General features: G+C 35.6%; 1 protein-coding gene across 4 annotated transcripts in view; it reads right to left on the bottom strand.

Moving 5' to 3' along the window:
* Positions 1-20,178, bottom strand: part of Avl9 (AVL9 cell migration associated) — a 58,031-nt gene that overhangs the window by 19,586 nt on the left and 18,267 nt on the right. For 3 of the 4 annotated variants that reach the window (XR_011707900.1, XM_027939602.3, XM_027939601.3), the window contains exons 4-12: positions 19,023-19,094; positions 16,595-16,684; positions 15,646-15,712; positions 14,608-14,648; positions 12,218-12,256; positions 8,920-8,989; positions 8,029-8,567; positions 2,759-2,893; positions 1,076-1,295 (exon numbers count right to left, since the gene is read on the bottom strand). Coding sequence is in view for 3 of the 4 variants with exons in the window: in XM_027939602.3 (XP_027795403.2) it covers positions 1,076-1,295; positions 2,759-2,893; positions 8,029-8,567; positions 8,920-8,989; positions 12,218-12,256; positions 14,608-14,648; positions 15,646-15,712; positions 16,595-16,684; positions 19,023-19,094 (1,273 nt within the window). In the remaining variant the exon portion in view is untranslated. The remainder of the gene's footprint in view (positions 1-1,075; positions 1,296-2,758; positions 2,894-8,028; positions 8,568-8,919; positions 8,990-12,217; positions 12,257-14,607; positions 14,649-15,645; positions 15,713-16,594; positions 16,685-19,022; positions 19,095-20,178) is intronic. The other variant, XM_027939604.3, reaches the window with a different exon arrangement.

The raw sequence follows: 20,178 nt of genomic DNA, 5'->3' as shown, positions 1-20,178 counted from the left end.
TGGTGCAGCCAATTTGGAAAGCAATATGGAGATTTCTTGGAAAGCTGGGAATGGAGCCACCATTTGACCCAGCTATTCCCCTTCTCGGTCTATTCCCTAAAGACCTAAAAAGAGCATGCTACAGGGACACTGCTACATCGATATTCATAGCAGCACAATTCACAATAGCAAGACTGTGGAACCAACCTAGATGCCCTTCAATAGATGAATGGATAAAAAAAATGTGGCATTTATACACAGTGGAGTATTACTCTGCATTAAAAAATGACAAAATCATAGAATTTACAGGGAAATGGATGGCATTAGAGCAGATTATGCTAAGTGAAGCTAGCCAATCCCTAAAAAACAAATGCCAAATGTCTTCTTTGATATAAGGAGAGTAACTAAGAACAGAGTAGGGTCGAAGAGCATGAGAAGAAGATTAACATTAAACAGGGATGAGAGGTGGGAGGGAAAGGGAGAGAGAAGGGAAATTGCATGGAAATGGAAGGAGACCCTCAGAGTTATACAAAAGTACATACAAGAGGAAGTGAGGGGAAAGGGAAAAATAATACAAGGGGGACAAATGAATGCCAGTAGAGGGGGCAGAGAGAGAAGAGGGGAGGGGAGGGGAGGGGAGGGGAGGGGGGATAGTAGAGGATAGGAAAGGCAGCAGAACACAACAGACACTAGTATGGCAATATGTAAATCAATGGATGTGTAACTGATGTAATTCTGCAATCTGTATATGGGGTAAAAATGGGAGCTCATAACCCACTTGAATCAAAGTATGAAATATGATATATCAAGAACTATGTAATGTTTTGAACAGCCAACAATAAAAAATTTTAAAAAAAAAATCCCTAAAATACTACCATAAAGCCCAGATCCAAATATATATATACATAGATAAAAAGGTCTGAAAGATAAAATATTCAAATATTAATAGTAGTTATCTCTATATAAAAGAGTAACAGGTAGTTTTCTATAACAAATATGTATTTCTTGTGTAATTCAGAATATCATATATGTTACAACATGAAAAATTACAAAAAAAAAAAAAAAAAGGGTGACTGTGTGCTAAGTGGTTTCTTACCTAACTGCAATGTAGCAGCCAGCAGGGCATGGATATAGACTGCAAACTGGGCCCGGATCCATTCGTCACCTCCCTCCCAGCCAGTGCCATCCAGGAAGACGTCATCTCGGTTTTCAGTCACGTGCTTCACCAGGTAATCAGCAAATCTTAGGTCTGCAGTGGTTGGGTTAAGTAGCTTCCTGAGTTCTGGATCATGGATTTGGATCAGAGCTTCTTCTACCTACAGGATGCCCAGGTATAAGTCAGAATCTGGGCATTCATGCAGATACTCATGCCACACTTAAAAAACTACTGGGAAGTTGGAACTAGAAATAAAAATATATGAATAATAGCATTCTCAATTGGTGACTCTAAAAATGTGCCAGGTTTTTATACTGGAGCTTTTTTCTTTTTGTGTTTTAAAATACTCATTTTCTGTTTTTAGGAAATACATGCGTAAATATACTATTCTGAATTATAAAAGTAATTCATGTTGTTTCTAAATATTTTTGAAAAATAGATACCTATATAATAAAATTACCTTTATTTCACTATAGAAATGAACTTAAGTATAATTCCTCAAAAGTCTTCCTTTTAAGTGCATACTTCAGAATATCTTTTATTATGTAATATTTGATATAAAAAGAAGTTTTTGTGTAACTTATACATTGGTTTTCTTTTTTAAAAAATATTTATTATTTTTTAGTTGTAGTTGGACAAAATACCTTTATTTCATTTATTTATTTTTATGTGGTACTGAGGATCGAACCCAGGGTCTTGTACTTGCGAGGCAGGCGCTCTACCATTGAGCCACAACCCCAGCCCCTACATTGGTTTTCAAAATAGAAATAATAAAACAAATAACCAAGAAGCTGCCAACCAACTTCTGTACTACAATATAACCAACAATGCTGAAGCAACTCTGGTCCTCCTGTCCATATCCAATGGTCCTGGACAGTGTACAACTTTGTTTCCTTTCCAAATTTGGGATCATAATAAATATGACTTCAATCATGGCTTTTTCAAGTATTATTGTTGTTCTCCCATGAAGCAAGTAGTTTCCATCATTAACTCCAAAAACTTTTAACATGTCTAAAATTTCTTTTTCTTAAAATTACTTCAATTGTAAAATTTAAAAAAAGATTTAAATTTTATATACTGATAAAATGTCAAATCTCTATTCTTAACTTTAAAAAAATATTTATTTTTTAGTTGTAGCTGGACACAATATTTTATTTATTTATTTTTATGTAGTGCTGAGGATAGAACCCAGGGATTCGCACATGCTAGGCAAGCACTCTACCGCTGAGCCTTAACCCCAGCCCCCTTAACTTTCTTTTTAGAATCAGAGCATAGAAAGATTTAAATTATTTGAACAATAAACACATTTTAGTCATAGATCCAAAATGCTCAGGTTGGAATCTTGACTTGATCACTTATTAGCTGTTTGACCCTTGCAAGACACTTATCTTTCAGTTCCTCAGCTCATGCAGGTGTAATCCATAGACAGTAACAACACCTATATCTCACAGAGTGGTTATGTAATATAATTAGATCAGTTAACAGCAAGTGCCTAGGATGCCTAGCATACAGTAAGCAATCACTATCCTTACTAGTGTTGTTGTTATACCTTTAAAATTACGTTTAAGAAAGGAACAAAGGGATCAGTAGGGCCAAGTACACCCACTTAGATGTACAACGTACTTCCACAATGGCATCACTGAGGTGTTTTTGTTGTCGAAAAAGGATGTTAGTAGCTCCAGCAACAAATCCCCGAACGGTGACATCAGAGAGTAGATGATGCTGCTGCAATGCCATGTAGGGCAAGCACAGATATCCCTGTGGATCACAGGAGTAATAGGAAATATCAGAAAAATAAAGAACAGCTGCCTTTCTTTTCAACCTGACAGCAGGAAAGCTAACAGTAAAAGAAATGCCTATTGCTCCCTGCCTGTCTCTATATCTGCTAATCTTTGACTCACTAAAATAATATTCCAGGGGAATCTTCGCTCTTGACTGCAATATATCCATTTACTGATTAGCTAATCTTCTTCATGAGGGGTTAAATATTGGCAAGGTGGTTAACATGAAGGTTGTCTTACTTGATCACTTTGTTCCTGGTTCAATTTAAAAGCCTCTCTAGTAATTAACAAATAGAATTTTATAATTCAGTAAATGAAGTACTAAGCCCATTAAAAAAGTATGTTGTTTAATAGAAAGTTGTTAGAAATTTAAAAATACATGTATCTGCATGTAAACACTGAGTACTATTATGAGAATACCACATTATTTTATTATCCTAGTAAAATCATGCAGGACTGGGGCTGGGGCTCAGTGGTAGAGTGCCTGTCTAGTAACAGGAGGGCCTGGGTTTGATCCCCAGAACCAGCCCCCTTCCCCCCCCCCCCCAAAATCATGCAAAAATGTAAAAATACTTGCTGCTATTTAAAGCAAAAATGACCTGGTAGTAGTTGTGTATTTAACTGGCTTCCATTTGAATTGTATTTGAAATAGCACTTCTTTGATAATTACAGTTCAATTGCTAAACTTTAAATAGGCATTAAGTATACGAAAAACAAATAAGACCCCATACTTCCTGAGAATAAAGGTACGAACACTGGAATGACTGACTGAAGAAGGATATGAAATTTCTGCTTAATGATTCTAAACAGAACAGTTTTCAACATGTGGTTTCACTTGCGTATGAAGCCAGGAGGACAGATTTGTTGAGCCCTGAAGTTGTTTTCAGTCTCAAGTTCTGTAAGTTTTCTACCACTCATCACTTTTTAAACACTAAATTAGTTATTTGGGTGATATGCCAGATATAACTTGATTATATCATGAAACAAATCTAAGGAGAGGAGATACATCTTTTATAACTTCATATTCTTCACTACATCTGTATCTGACAGATGGTTGTTAAGCAGTTACTATGGGAGAGAAGAGTTCCAGAAGTTGGAATATAGGTCTAATGACTTGGTTTTATTCTTATTCTTGATAATGTCTTTGATGCTCAATAAAACCCTGACTATACAACCAGCAAAACAGATCAATGTCTATGTATAGAGATGTTTATAATGCTTCTCAACCCAGGTCTGTTGGGACTGAAGGCTGAAAGGACCTGTGCCCCTCATTCAGAACCACTCAGCCAAAATAGGTGGTTTGGGGCTCATGCTTCATGCTTGAGCTGTGTGTCGTGCATTTAAAAGAAATGGTACCTCCTACCCCCACAAATGCCTATTTCCAAACAAAACCTCTACAATACTGAATGTTCCTTACACTTGATGTGTTCCCTACAGAATACCTGCTTCCCAGTTAGGACTGAGACTCTTGATAAAGGTACTCTCAGAACTGTCAATTATTACCAAAGATTTACACAGTGGTAGAGTGCCTGTCTAGTAACAGGAGGGCCTGGGAGTAAGAGAAGTAAGAGAACTTACATTTCATAATCGATTCTGTTAGGGAAGAAAGGTCTTTTATCAACAGTGGGATTCTTGGCTAAGTCAATAACAGTATCAAAACTAAGAAGTAGGTTTTTATTTTTTCTTCTGTAAATAGGGGGTTGGAGATATAGTTCAATGGGAGAACAGTTGCTTTGCATGGGTTTGATCCCTAGCACCACAAAAAAGAGGAAAAAAAAGGAGTTATAAGCTTTTTAAAAATGTATTTCAAAAACCTTCTTTAGATGGGCATGGTGGTAGATGCCTGTGATCTTAATGACTTGGGAGGCTGAGGCAGAAGGATTATAAGTTCAAGGCCAGGCTGGGCAACTTAGTGATATCCTGAAAAAAACAAACAAAAGCACCCCCAAAACCAAAAACAACAAAAACTTTTAAAAATAATAAATATATAAGCCCTTTGGCCCAGCGTTCTGCCTCCTGTAATTTATTCTACAGATAAACCTATTCTGTGTGATATTCCATTTATGAAAAGTTACTGTGACATTATTATATCAACACATAGGAATCCTAACTGTTCAGGAATAAAGGACTAAATAAATGTTCAGCCATATAGTGAAACACACTGCAGCCATAGAAAGTGATGAAGTTCATCTCTAAGGAATATCATGTAAAGGAAATTAAGGCGCAGAAAAACAGTCATAGTCAGTTAACACTTGGTAAAAAGGGAGGAGATAAATCTATGCATTTTTTTTTTTTTTTTAACCCAGAGGCCCATGCATGCCCAGTCCTTGAGCACTCACTGAGCTACATCTCCAGCCCCATTGCAGTTAATTTTTTTTTTTTTTTTATTCGAGACAGGGACTTGCTAAGTTGTCCAGGCTGGCCTCAAACTTGTAATTCTTCTGTCTCAGTCTCCTGAGTAGCCTGGATTATAGGCTGTGCCACTGTGCCTACTTCTATGCATTTCTTTATGCATAAAATATCTCCAGAAGGAGATGTAAGACACTGATACCATTGACTACAATTGTAAAGGGCAGCTGGATAGCAGGAATGAAATGGAAGGAAGACTTTTTAAAAAATCCTTTTTATTTTATTTTTGATGCTGGTGATTCAATCCAGGGCCTAGTGCGTGCTTAACACACTCTTCTACTGAGCGATACCCCAGCCTATAGAGACTTTATTATAAATGCTTTGAAATCTTTAACTACTGAACTATATGGGAGTATTACACATTTATCACATTGTTTAAAATGATATTTTGAAGCAGTTTTAAAATTGTGCCATTACTTTTAATGATGATCAATTCAGTGTAAATCTTAGAAACCTTAATGTATGGTGGTAGCAAAAGTGCAGTTCCTTTTACATAAAGCAGCCTCCATATCCAAGCCCACTCCTGGTTTCCTACTTTTTAAGGACACTTTAACTTCCATATGTGAAACTGCAGTATAAAATGGTAAAAACAAAACAAAAAACACTAAGAAAATCACCAAGCAAACATCACTAAGATAAAAAGTCACCATGTACACATCACTGAGCTATTTACATACCTATGTTCATAGCAGCATTATTCACAACAGGCAAGAGGTAGAAGCAATCTAACTATCCATTGATGAATGAACAAATGAATAAAGAAAGTCAGCCATATTTATACTATGGAATATTATTCAGCCTTAAATAGGAAGGAAGTCCTGTCACATTCTACAACATGGATGAATCTTGAGGAGGTTATTCTAAGTGCAATAAGCCAGTCACAAGTAGACAAATACTGTATGATTCTACTTATATGAGGGAGCTAAAACTGTCAAATTCATAGAAATTTAAAGAATGGTAGATGTCAGGGACTGGGAGGAAGAGGAAATGGAGAGTTATTTAATGGGCATAGTTTCAGTTTTATAAGATAAAAGTTTGGAAATCTGTAGCACAAAAATGTGAATACAGTTAATACTACTGAACTAACTGTATACTTAAAATTAGTAAAGATGGTAAATCTGATTTTTTTTTTAACTACAATTGAACAACAAAGTAAAAACACATTTCAATTTAGTAAATCTGATGGAACTAAGAGTTCATCTAAAGAGCTGGGAAAGCATACTGTGCTTTTTTGTTTTAAGAATATTTTTTAGTTATTTTGTACCTTGATTTGATTCATTTATTTATATGCGGTGCTGAGGATTGAACCCAGTGCCTCACACGTATGGGGCAGGTGCTCTACCACTGAGCCACAACTCCAGCCCCACAGTGTGATTTTTTCACGCGACATGGAAAAGATAAAGATATGACTGGAAATAACAGCTGTTTTCTCATCTTTTCTCTTGTTAGGGTCAGTAAGCATGTTCATGAACTAGAAACTTCCATACTGTAAGGCTTCCAATTCTCTCCAAAATTACCTACCAAAAATCTCAATCTACGTGAGGATTCAGTAAGTTGATTCTAAAACTGATGTGGAAATGTAAAGGGCAAGAAACACTTGAAGAACAATGCTATGACAGGAAGACTTTTCTTTACCAAAATGATTCACATGGTAATAGTACAATGTGAGGACTGGTATGGGATAGACAAATGCCTCAATAAACAGCAACAAGAGTCCAGAAACAGACTCCCTTCCCTACTATACACAAAGATCAATTTCAGGTAGCCCAAAAGATAAAATTCAAAATTATAATTCTTTTAAAAAAATAATATAGGAAAACATTTTTATGACCTTGAGGTAGTAGAGAATTTCTAAACAAGACTCCTAAAGCACTAACAAAGTAAAAAAATTAACAGAAAAGATATTTAGATATATGAAGAAGTTCCACAAATCAGTGACAATAAGGGAGACAATCCAGAAGGTTTGGATCAATACTGCGCAGAGTGAAACCAAGTGGCCAAAAGTTCATGAAAATAGTGATTACTGAAAAATGCAGACCACCACAATTGGCCTCTCTTTTGAAGTGGCATCTTGTTACATTGCCCAGGCTGTTCTTGAGCTCCTGGGCTCAAGTACTCCACCTGCCTCAGCCTCCTGAGAAACTGGGACTACAGGCTACAATTTTAGTATTTTAATATATATTACATGCAGTCAAGACTGGATTTCCTCAATTCATCCTTTTTAAAAAAGAAATCTGAATAATTAAAAACAAACCCAAGTCAGGTGCAGTGCCATATGCCTGTAATCCCAGCAGCTCAGGGGGCTGAGGCAGGAGGATTGAGTGTTCAAAGCCAGCCTCAGCAAAGGCAAGGAGCTAAGCAACTCAGTGAGACCCTGTCTCTAAGTAAAATATAAAATAGGGCTGGGGAGGTGGCTCAGTGGTCAAGTGACCCTGCGTTCAATCCTTGGTGTCCCCCCTACCAAAAAAAAATATCCAATACATTCAGTGATTTCTAACTCCATATCTATTAAGTTTCAAACTCTTATTAATTAAAATCCTCTGAGTTATTTCCCTATAGCTTTATACTATGGTCACAGAGCATCACAGCACTATATATTTAGTGTGTATTTTACAATTTTCAAGGACAGTTTTCAGACCTGAAAATGTATTCAATATTGAAAGTTAAATACTAATGTCTTTATTACTAGACATTACACTTTACCTTTGTGAAGATGGCCAGGGGCATGCCATAGTGGTCCTCTTCCAAACCTGAAATAAGCCCTGGTATCAGGACCACCTGCCCCATATTGGCTTGAGGTTGTACAGTAATTGGAGTACTATTTGAGGGCACAGAGTCTTTTGGAAATAAGTTTGTCTGGTCTGACCCCACCAGTTCCCTTTCTTTCAGGTTGGGGTCCTCTAAGACACTAGGATCCAAGGTCTCCCAGTCACTTTCTGAAGATTCTGGAGATGGACGAGATGGAGGTTTCAAATATTGATTAGTATCACTGGGTTCCTGTCCTTTACTGCTGTCATGTTCTAGTTGGAAAAAAGGCTTTTCGGTCTTGATGGAAGCATCTCCTCCATGGTTTCCTGCTATGATTTTCTTGACAGTTCCCAAATTGGTATTTGACATGTTAGAAGCTGACCCAGAAACAAAATCATCTGCAGGAGGATTACTTTCCTGAAGACCAGCATCTTCAGACATACTCTTCCGGGGCCTGTACTGAGAACAGTCACTGAGACCATGTTCAATCATGCCTAAAATACATAATATTGGAGAACAGCTTGGCTTATAATAAAATGAAAGAAAATAAGAATTATATATTCTGTTTTATTTAGTGAAAGTCTCCTATTAAAAAAAAATTTTAAAGCTATGTTTACATACATTTTAATAAATAAAAAAGGAAAGAAAGAAAACCCAGAACTCCCTTGATCTATGCCAAAAGGAAAATGCCATGTTAAAACAGAAATATTAGGGCTGGGGATGTAGCTCAGTGGTAGCATGCTTGCCTAGCATGTACTAGGTCCTGTGTTCAGTCCTCAGTAGTGCAAAAACAAAACAAAACAAAATGTTAAACAAAGGATAGAGTAGATATTACCATTCTCTTACCTGGAAAAAGGGACAACACAGTCATCAGTGCACCCACCAATTTATTCACTGGAGAAATATAAAAAAGAACCTGAAATGGATTCAATCAAAATTAAATTAGAAAATCCACCATAATATTAAAAAAGGGGAAGAGCAGCAATTAATAAATGTATAAGCAATGATAGAAAATCACCATTTAGCGTCCATCATGATTTGAGTAAAAATTGCCAAAGACACTAAAACTACTGTGAAAGATTGTTGAACAACAGGGATACTCACAATGCATTATCCTACAAATTACATATTGATAACATGTTAACTGCCACCTTAACCAAAATTGACATCACCAGAAATAGTACAAGTAGTTATGAGCCTTTGATGTCATATCCTGAGAATATACCACCACCTCTGAAGCATTCTTACCAAAAAGTTAAATTTGAAACTAGCCACAAGAAAACAGAAACTAAACACTGCAAGACTAGTCTGGATTCTCTAAACAGTGCGAATGTCATGAGATACAAAATGAAACTAACAAAAAAAGAGAGATAGCGTAACTGTTTGAAGTTAGAAGGAGTGAGCAATGCAGTAATACATAATCCTTGATTGGATCCCCTACAAAAATCAACAATTAGCTATGAATTTTTTTTAATCTCTAACAAAATATAAATTATTTATTGTGACACAAGTATAAATTCTAGCTTACAGTTTAGTCTTATGTCCATGAGGTTATATTCACATAGGAGAAAAGTTCAGTCATTCTTTTTATTTTTAGTTTTTGGTACTGGGGATTGAACCCAGGGGCACTTAACCAGTGAGCAACATTCCCAGTTCTTTGTATACTGGGGATTGAACCCAGGGGCACTTAACCAGTGAGCAACATTCCCAGTTCTTTGTATTTTGAGACAGGGTCTCATAGAGTTGCGTAGGGCCTCGCTAAGTTGATAAGGCTGGCTCTGAACTTGCATTGTTCCTGCCTCAGCCTCCCTAGCTGCTAGGATTACAGGTATGTGCCATAACGCCTGGCTAAAACTGCAATTTTTATAAAAATACATATTACTAAGAGATTGATGGGATAAGTCTAGTCAAGAGAGATCTGAGAAATAAAAACAAACACAAAGGTACAACAGAGACAAAATTTAGAGATTAACACCAGAGAGTTGTGTAACCTCAGAAGTCATTTTCTATTTAAAATTAGAATCCATTCTGCAAAGTCCTTAATATCTATCTTCTAACACCTCCAGTGATAAGAAATTCTCTAGTTCACAAAGTACACTTCAAACATATAAAGTATTTCTAGAAAAATCCAATTAAATTTTTGAGGAACCAGGAAAAAAAAAAAAACAGCTATAAAGGAATTATGACATCTGGGAAAATTTGAAAATGGACTGTTTACTAGATGTCATTTATTGGGTCATGTGAAATTTCTCAAATGTGATATTGATATTTTGGTTATGCAGGAATATTCCCTTATTTGCAGTACCATGATGTCTACAAAATTTCTTTCAAAGTTTCATGATTCAGCTGGGCGCAGTGGCCCACGCCTGTAATCCCAGTGGCTCAGGAGGCTGAGACGAGGATCGTGAGGTCAGCAAAAATGAGATGCTAAGTAACCCATTTAGACCCTGTCTCTAAATAAAATACAAAATTTTTGGTTGAGTGTCCCTGAGTTCAATCCCCAGTAATCCCCCCTCAAAAAGTATCATAATTCAGGGGAAAAATGAAATGAACATGTATAAAGCAATATAATGTGAAAGTATCAAATTGTAAATACAGATCAAGGGTAAAAAGGTATTATATTATCTTACCAACTTTTAGTAGGTTTAGCATTTTTCAGAATAAAATTTGAGAAAAAATTAAATTAGAAACAGGATTCAGTTAGAGACTACACCAAAACTAATACCAGCTAATGCTAAATGACTTGGTAAACAAGCATAGATTTGCTTATGTTTAAAAAAGAAATCACAGGGGGCTGGGGATGTGGCTCAAGTGGTAGCATGCTCGCCTGGCATGTATGTGGTCCGGGTTCGATCCTCAGCACCATATATAAACAAAGATGTTGTGTCTGCCGAAAAACTAAAAAAAAAAAAAAAAAAAAAAAAATTCTCTCCCTCTCTCTCTTAAAAAAGAAAAAAAAAAAAAAAAAGAAAGAAATCACAGGCTAAGGGGTGTAGCTGAGTGGTGGCCAATGCATGCTTAGAATGAGAAAGGCTCTGGGTTTAATCCCCAGCACAAACAAAAGAAAGAAAAAAATTAAATTATATATTAATAGATTCTTTTGTAATTTAAAACACAAATTCAGAAAAGCCCAGAATCAAGGCATAAATTTTAAAGTAATCTTTATTTTTTAACCTTTATTTTATTTATTTATTTTTATGTGGTGCTGAGGCTCGAACCCAGCGCCTCACACGTGCTAGGTGAATGCTCTACAGCTGAGCCACAACCCCAGCCCTAAAGTAATCTTATAATAGGAAAATCTTCCAAAAGTAAATGGATACACTCACTCTTTAGCTCTATAGGTATTTGATTAAATGTCTGCCTGTCTGTTAAAGAAGAACAGTAACAACTACATATTGAATAATGTACTTTTGTTGTAAATGGATAAACATTTATAGTATAGCTACATGGAATATTATTCAGTCTTAAAGAGAAAGAAAATTCTGACACATGCTACAATATGCATGAACTTCAAGGGCATTACGCTAAGTAAAATAAACCCAGTTATAAAAAGACAAAATACTGGGTTTGGGATGTAGCTCAACATTATAGCACTTGCCTATCATGCATGAGATCTTGAGTTTCATCTCTAGCACCCCACACTCCATGTACACTCACACAACAAGTATTGTATAATTCCATTTATATGAGGAACCTAGAGTAGTTAGATTCAGAAACAGAGGGTAAAATGGTGGTTGCCAGTAGAGAGGGAAAGGAAGAATGGAAAGTTACTGTTTAATAGGCGCACAGTTTCAGTTTTGTATGATGAAAAGAGGTCTATGGGGATAGATGGCAGTGATAGATGCACAACAAAGTGAAGGTACTTAATACCACTGAATTACACACTTTAAAACAGGTAAGATAGACCTCCATGATGGTGCACACCTGTAATGCCAGCTATTTGGGAGACTGAGGAAGGAGGATTGCAAGTTCGAGGCAAGATCAAACTGCCTCCAGAAGAAATGCATGAATTTACCCTTCTATGGCAGTGAAAAAGAATATATGCTTCAGCTCACAATTTGATAGGCCAAAAATGTGTTAATACTTTATCATCTGTTCCTTTTTTATGTAAAAAATGTAATAAATATTGCATCTTTTCTCTCACCTTTTTTTCAAGAAGAATTAGTTTAAACAGGATTAAGACCTGCAGAAAGGAAAAAAGAAACACTGTTTATAACAAGTCTTTTAATCATTTGCTGTTTCCCTTCCTGAAACACAATCATAGATCATTTAATTAATATTAAGTAACTACAGCACTTTAAAAAAATATATAAAAAACTATGAACTCATACCAAGAAATTAAATATATACCAGTATCTTTTTTGTTTGTTTTATTTTGGTTCCAGGGATTGAGCCCAGGGGTGCTTTACCAGTGAGCTACATCCCCAGACTTTTTATTTTTTATTTTGAGACAGGGTCTCGCTAAGTTACTTGGGGCCTTGTTAAGTTGCTGAGGCTGGCTTTGAACTTGCGATCCTCCTGCCTCAGCCTCCTGAATTGCTGAGATTACAAGTGTATACCACCAAAACCCAGCTACCTGTATCCTTATAATAAGATAACTACCTATGTTCTCTAAAAATTTGTGAGCGTAACTTAAATCTTCAAATGAAATGATCATTTTTGGAAGGAATGTTGCCATTTTGCTTGAATATGTGTAAGTTTTTAAAGGGCAGGGATTATTCATTTATTTCTGGGTGTCATTCAATAAATGGTTAAAAAAAGGAAATAGGGGATACATACATAATAGTTTTATTTAGCTATTAAGAAGAAAAAAATCTGCTGGAAAATGGGATGGTACTGAAGAGCACTAGGTTGAGCAAAATAAGACTCAGAAAATCAAAGTTCATATTTTCTCTCTCATACATGAAAGCTAGGAAAAAAAAAGTTAAAAAAGGGAACCTCATGAAAATAGGAGGGATACTAGCAGAGTTGAGGAAGGGGTTCAGGAGAAGGAAGAAGGGGAGGGAAAAGGGGAAAGAAATTTATCAAATGTTAGCTACTAAGTTACAATGAATCCTGTCACAGGCCAGCCATGGGCTGTGTGTGTGAACTGTGAGTATTTGAGCCTATGGGAGGACTGGCCTGATGTTGCGTGCTCTTTGGGCCATGCAACAAACATAGGCACTTTCCTCTCTCTCTGCCTTTGATCCCACAGAGCACCTGAGATGGGGGTGACTTGCCAAGATGTCAATAAATCTACTAACAACAAGACATCATGAAGCGAGACTTAACTCCCTGAAACCTGACCCTCTGCCTTATTTGGAAACATTCCTTTGAACCTCCCCTTGTGCCCCCTCTATCAAAATAAAAAATTCAGGTGGCTCCCTCTCTTTCCAACGGACCTCTAAGGTTGAGAGCTGTCACTGGACCCTGAGAAAAAGGTATTTTCTCTGTCTTTGTGTGATTATTTTGTGCCAACCCAAATTTACTTGGAGCAACCTGAATGATTTAGTCATGTGTTGTGACAGAATCCCACTTTTACGTATAGTCAAAATAAATCAATAAGAATGAATAAATTTGAAAAAAAAGTTTGATAAATGAATGACATGTGTATGTCCTAGTCAACATATGCCTTAACAATGAAGATCATACTCCTCACATCAAAACAAAACAAAAAAGATCAGAAAGGATAAAGATATTTTACTGGAAAATGTTCCATTTTTATGACAACACAAAATATTCTGTAAGATTATAGGGGGTATGGGACAGGAGGGATGGTGGAATGAGATGGATATCATTACCCTAGGTACATACATGATTGTACAAATGGTGCGACTCTACATGTGTACAACCAGAGAATTGAAATATTGTGTTCTATTTGCATATAATGAATTTATATGTATTTTGCCGTCATGAATAACTAAGTAGAACAACAAAAACTACTCTGCAAGATCAAAACATGTTCTTTCTAGTCTAATGTCATTATAGCTGAAATTACAAAGACAAGAGAAATGCATTATATCATAAGAAGTAAACAGAGTATGCGCTCCTTTAGAAATTTCTGATTCAAGCACTCTTTTCTTGTTAATATTTTTTAGTTGTTGATGGACCTTTATTTTACTTATATGTGGTGCTAAGAATTGAATCCAGTGCCTCAGACATGCTGATTTCCATTTGGGCAGTGCCCACATTACTGATGAGACGTTCATATATTCACAGCTATCCAAGGAGCAAGAAAACATCTGCTCAAAAACAGACAAAAATTATCCTGACGATTAAAAGAATTGGTTACTTCTAATGCTAGGCAAGTGCTCTACCATTGAGCTACAGCCCCAGTCCTCTGACACAAGCATTCTTGACACTTTCAACTTGGTATAGTTAGAAGATGAAACACTATATTAGAAGAACTAAGAGTAATGCCTATCATAAGAGATCTGATACAAGCGTGAAACAATCTCTATTTGATGCAGTACTCTTGAATTTGCCATTAAAATAAACACAGTAAAAACAGTGTCTCCCATTTTAGTACATCATAAATTAAAGAAGGTATCATACCTTGTGTCGAAAATGAAGGACAAGATCTCGAGGAGACAGACCTATAATGTTAACAAAAAAGCTAATCTGTGACTATAGTTATACTGTTTTTGTTGAAAGTTAGGAAGAGAAGGTTAAAAAAGAAACTCAGATAATGCAAATATTCAAATATTTATGTAATATTTAATTCAATACACATACGCTTAGAAACAGGGCTATCCAATAGAACTTTCTGTAAGGATAGAAATGTTTTAAACCTGCCCTGTCCAGTACAGCAGCCACATGTGGTCACTACATACTTGAAATCAGGCAAGTGTGACAGGCAAACTGACTTTGACTTCGGGTACCAGGGATTGAACTCAGGAGAGCTTAACCACTGAGCCTTGTCCTCAGCCCTTTTAAAATTTTGATATAGGATCTTGCTAAGTTGCTTAGGGCTCACTAAATTGTTGAGGCTGGCTTTGAACTTTTGATCCTCCTGCCTCAGCCTTCTGAGCTGCTGGGATTGCAGGCATTCACCACTGTCCCCAGCCTGACAAACTGACTTTTAAATATTATCTAATTTTTATTTATTTTAATCTAAATGTAGATAGCTATACATTGCTAGTGGCTGCTATTGTGGACAGTGCAGGTCTAATATCTTCTTCCATTGTATAAGCAAACTATACAAGTTTAAAATTTATACAGTTTGAGCTAAGTGCAGTGGTTCATGACTGTAATCCAGTGATTTGGAGACTGAGGCAGGAAGATCTCAAGTTCAAGATCAGCCTGGGCAACCTAGTAAGGCTCTGTCTCAAAAAAAAAAAAAAAAAAATTGGGGATGTAGCTCAGTGGCAAAGCATCTCTGGGTTCAATCCCCAGTACAAAAATAAATAAATAAATAAAAAACAACAATGCCTAACAGGATATTTAAGGAAAAAGCAGTATCATACATTGAAGAATTTAAATTTAGGTCCCACTTACAGATGTAATTCTGATCATAAAGTTTCACATGCATTTTAGTTAGCTGAACAAAAAGAAATGAGGGCATTTCTTCTGACTTATAAAAATGTTACTTACCAAGATATACTTGGGATCCTTCTAATGAAGTTCCACTCAAGGAACTATTCATATGGTCATAAAGCTCCTATGAAATAAAAACTGAGTTTAGAATACTTTATTATCATTTTTGACAATGAGTTAGAAATACACTGATCAGAAGATAGTTGGTTTATAAACTGAGACAGCTTATTTTGTCAGGTACTAGATTTAGAACCATCAAGGTCTCTCTGAAATCTTGCCAGTTTTCAACATTCATTCCTTCTTTTTCAGACATGAGAGCTATCATAAGAGATCTGATACAAGCGTGAAAAAAGCTATCAGATGGGTTGGAGTTGTAGCTCAGTGGTAGAGTGCTTGCCTAGCATAGGCAAGGCCCTGAGTTCGATCCTCAGCCTAAAGATAAATAAAATAAAGGTATTGTGTTCATCTACAACTTAAAAATAATAATTTAAAAATAGCTATCAGGGTATTACTTCTATTTTAGAGCTTGATTCATTCACATGGTGGTATGAACATTTAGGATGAATTCCCTCTGCTTCCTTGCTAAATTCCTAACTGTCCTACTCTTATCAGTATTTAGGAGAGATCCATCATCTGTATGGTGAATGACAGCCTTGAGAAAAACACGTTATCCATCTTTAATAAAATATCCTATGGTTTCTCTGGTTTATGAGAATTAGGAACAAGAAGCTTGATATATAAACACACTGTACAGTTTATTAATAAGAAAAGTTATTAAAAGAAACATTTAGTTATTTATAGTCATATTTCCTAAAAAACACAATTTTGTTAAATTAAGTATTTGGGTAGATTCCCAGTACTTCAATGTTTTACAGTAAAGGGATTTTCAGAGAGTTTCTTTCTTAAGCTAATAATTGATTATCCTTCACAGTGTTACTGACAAGATGCATTTAATTCATGAACTCTACCTTCAGTTAAACACATCTAGTCAGGGGCATAAGGTTACCTTTAGAATGGAAATTTGGGAAAAATCCTTCTCTTCGAAATATGCATGTGTAATGAGTTGAAGTTTCGCTTGAAGTAAGCCATAGAGGGGCTTAATAGAAAAGAGAAATTACCATTAGGTTTATAATAGAAAACAACAAGAACAAACAACAAACCCCTACAACTTTTTAACTTGAACAGAAGAGAGAGATGAAAATCACTGTCAACTCCATGGCCCTTATTATTAATTCATAGCAGGAAGCTGAGATGTCCCCTATACTTGCTCTTGTACCGCAGGGGAAGGTGTCTAGTGCCCTGGCAGTACAGTGAGTCAAAGTGTGGGCTCAGACAGTGCTTAACTCTGGGCACTCAACCACTCACACCTGCTTGCTAAGCTGAACGCAGGCATAACAAGACTGCATCTCACAGTTGTTTAAGGATTAAATAACAGATAAAAACAGTAGAGTACTGACATGTAGAAGGCACCCAACATTAGATTTAAAACGCATTCTCACTGTGCACATGTTCTTGGTGTGCCTGTGGCAACACTTAATCATCCTCAAGGCAGTCTTATTCTTTTCTCTAGTTGAATATTCATCATTTAATTTAAGTTCATTTCCCCTTTTTTATCTTCTGGAAAAGTTTAGAACAACTCATCTGTCTTCTATCATAATATTCTTTGTACACCTGAATGAAGCTATATAATTTTTATTTCTTCTAAATAAGATCTTCTTTTACTGCATCCATCTTTTTAATCTTCTTTTTTAGATGTTTTGTCATTTGTATGTCCTTTTCTAGGATGCACAGACTGATATATATTCTAATTAGTTAAAAATAAGTCATGCTGGAATAGTTTTCCCCCAATATTCCTGTTAGTGTATTATTATTACCATATTTTTATATACAGGCTACAATGTACTGTGAACAACCAGACTGAGTGAGCGAGCTCTTCCTATCCATATCTGTTTTAGAGACAGATAAAAACTGGATTTTCACCTTGATTTTTATCAATTCCATGTCTTATGAGAATTAGATATTGTTTCTCTGAGATGTCTTCACTTGTAAATGAAAAAAGCAAATATATCAATGTTGTTATAAAGATAATAATGACAATTATAAAGGCCACCCTTCTAAATAAATAATACATAAAACTGTGTATTATGAGATTAGCAACCTACCAATTTTATGATATTGGGGTCTTTTATAATTCCTTTTCCAGCAGACTCTTCTTATCCTATATTTAAAATTATTTTCTTAGAAGAAATATAGAATCTCAAAAATCTTATTAAGGCCCAAAGAATGATTATTATTCAGGGTTTTTTAGCTTAGTAATAAAACCCAAAATACATTCTGTCTTGCAAAAACAATTTGCATTATGCAAAGTACACTTAAATTGCCTGTGTGTACATGAAAGTAGACAATTGCAGAAGAAATAATTAAACAAAACCTACATACATTTGGTGACAAGGCTAGTGAAAAAAGTTCAATTTTGATTTAGGTTTACTGTAGAAATGGCTACATTTCTATATGATAATCATATAGCTCTAAGATAACTGATATGATGCAGATATGAATTATTCCCACAAAGGGGATTTTGGGGACTATGTGTTTAACATGTAGAACTAGAAATTTGTACTGGAAAGGTGCTATTATCCCTTTAGTAATAAACATGATATGGTGGTAAATGATTTAATTAAGAGAGCTATGAAAGCCAAGAAATGTTAGGCATCTTCTTTATAAAAAGTTAAATAATTATACTCTTCCATTTGATCAACTTGTACCCAGAAGAAACAGTTTTCATGTATTATTATAGTTACAATTTCACTATGTCATTTCCCTTCCTCAAACATATTTTTTTTTTTGGTACTGGGATTCAACCCAGGGGCACTTTACCACTGAGTCACATCCCAGTCTTTTTTATTTTAAGATAGGGTCTCACTAATTTGCTGAGGCTGGCCTTGAACTCACAATCCTCTTACCGCCTCAGACTCCCAAGCAGCTAGGATTACAGGCATGCAACACTATCTCTGACTTGAAAATTTAAAGAGAAATTTAAGTCTAAAAATTTTCACTACAATAGCCATGAACTTCTGTATCATCAATAAAATCTTAGTAATTATATTTCAAATTTTAGTAAAATATTATTTATCCAATATCTTGGGAACTAAACAAAAATGGATAAATGAAACACATCAGCTACCTCATTTTTATCAAGTGCCAGCTTCCAAACTAATAAACTATCAGATTTCCTCCCTTTTACCTATACTTGGGTAGAGGAGCAAATGAAAGTAAAATTGCTGAAAGGTAAAAAGAGAAAATGCAAGAGCATAAATAATAAGCTCTTGACTAATTTTAATAAATTATTGTTCTCATAAATCTCTTCTAATAATGCCTTATTCTCAAATAAATTTGCCATGAATGTTTAACACACACATAAACAAGTCTCTTACCAGCTTGCTTAGAACACAGACACTTTTCTGAACAGTTTCTCTGGTGACATCTGCTTGCCTTACTTTCAATGCCTATTATAAACAAATAGTCATTATCAGAAATATTTCATAGCAATATTTACAAAACATCTTTCAATATGAAAATAGTTATTAAATAGAAGAAATCTCTTATATTTAAATTAAAAAATTTATTTGAGAATCTCAGAAAATATTTATTGAATGAATAAATGTCAGCTTAGTCACTTTGCATCAGAAGCTATGACAGGCACTGGGAATATAAGAGAAGGGTTAATTCCTATTCTCAAGCAATGTGTAGGCTGATAGAGATTATGTACAACTCACCACACCCAAATCAACCAATCAATGCAATCCAACCACTACTGATTCTGGTTTTAAAATGGGCCACCCTTTCACAGGATTGTTTCTGGTGAGATAGGGCTAGTTTAAGAGATGACAAAAATAGCTTATTTCTCCACAGATGGAAGAACTGTCAGCAATTTTGTTAAGTTAGTTGTTCTGGGAAGCCTGTTCTGGGGTCTGCTCTGGCTGACTTGATTATGGCCCAGCATTAAGCATAACTCATTTCTCAATAATGATAATCATGTAAGAATTCTGTAGTTTTCTGCTGGTAGAAACAAATCTTGATTTGATCAACTTCAGGTAAAGCTGTGAGGGAAATAAGAGGGACTGTTTGGCCTCTAGGGTGCTGCGAGACTCTCCTTGGATCTGTCCAGAGGATCAAAGGACCTCAAGTGACTGGTGATTAATCATTACATTGGGTGAAGAGTAGATAGTAGATGTCTTTTCCCTTGAATGGATTCATCTATTATGTCCTACCTTCAAAGGGAATTAAAGTCTTTCTCCTAGGCTCTAAGTCCTTCTGAGATATGGCTTATCTATCCAGTTTCTCAGATGAGGCTTGAAAAACTTAAGAGAAATGGGCAACTCTGATATACTCTGAAATGGATCAGTCTTAAGGGCTGGGGGAGAGAGGTAGTATTTAAAATCCGTGCAGGATATTCGAACTCTAGTTAATGACAACAATGAGGGGTAAGAAGAACTTGGAAGAAATAATTTTAGTAATACTACATGACCTACAGAAGACAAGAGGAAATAAAGGGATGGATTTCTGAGATAGGGCAGCAGCTCAATTCAT

This window comes from Marmota flaviventris, chromosome 1 (assembly GCF_047511675.1).
Source record: "Marmota flaviventris isolate mMarFla1 chromosome 1, mMarFla1.hap1, whole genome shotgun sequence".
Lineage (NCBI taxonomy): Eukaryota > Metazoa > Chordata > Mammalia > Rodentia > Sciuridae > Marmota > Marmota flaviventris.
Note: the sequence above shows the minus strand (reverse complement) of the source record. Positions and strands in the feature narration are given on the sequence as shown.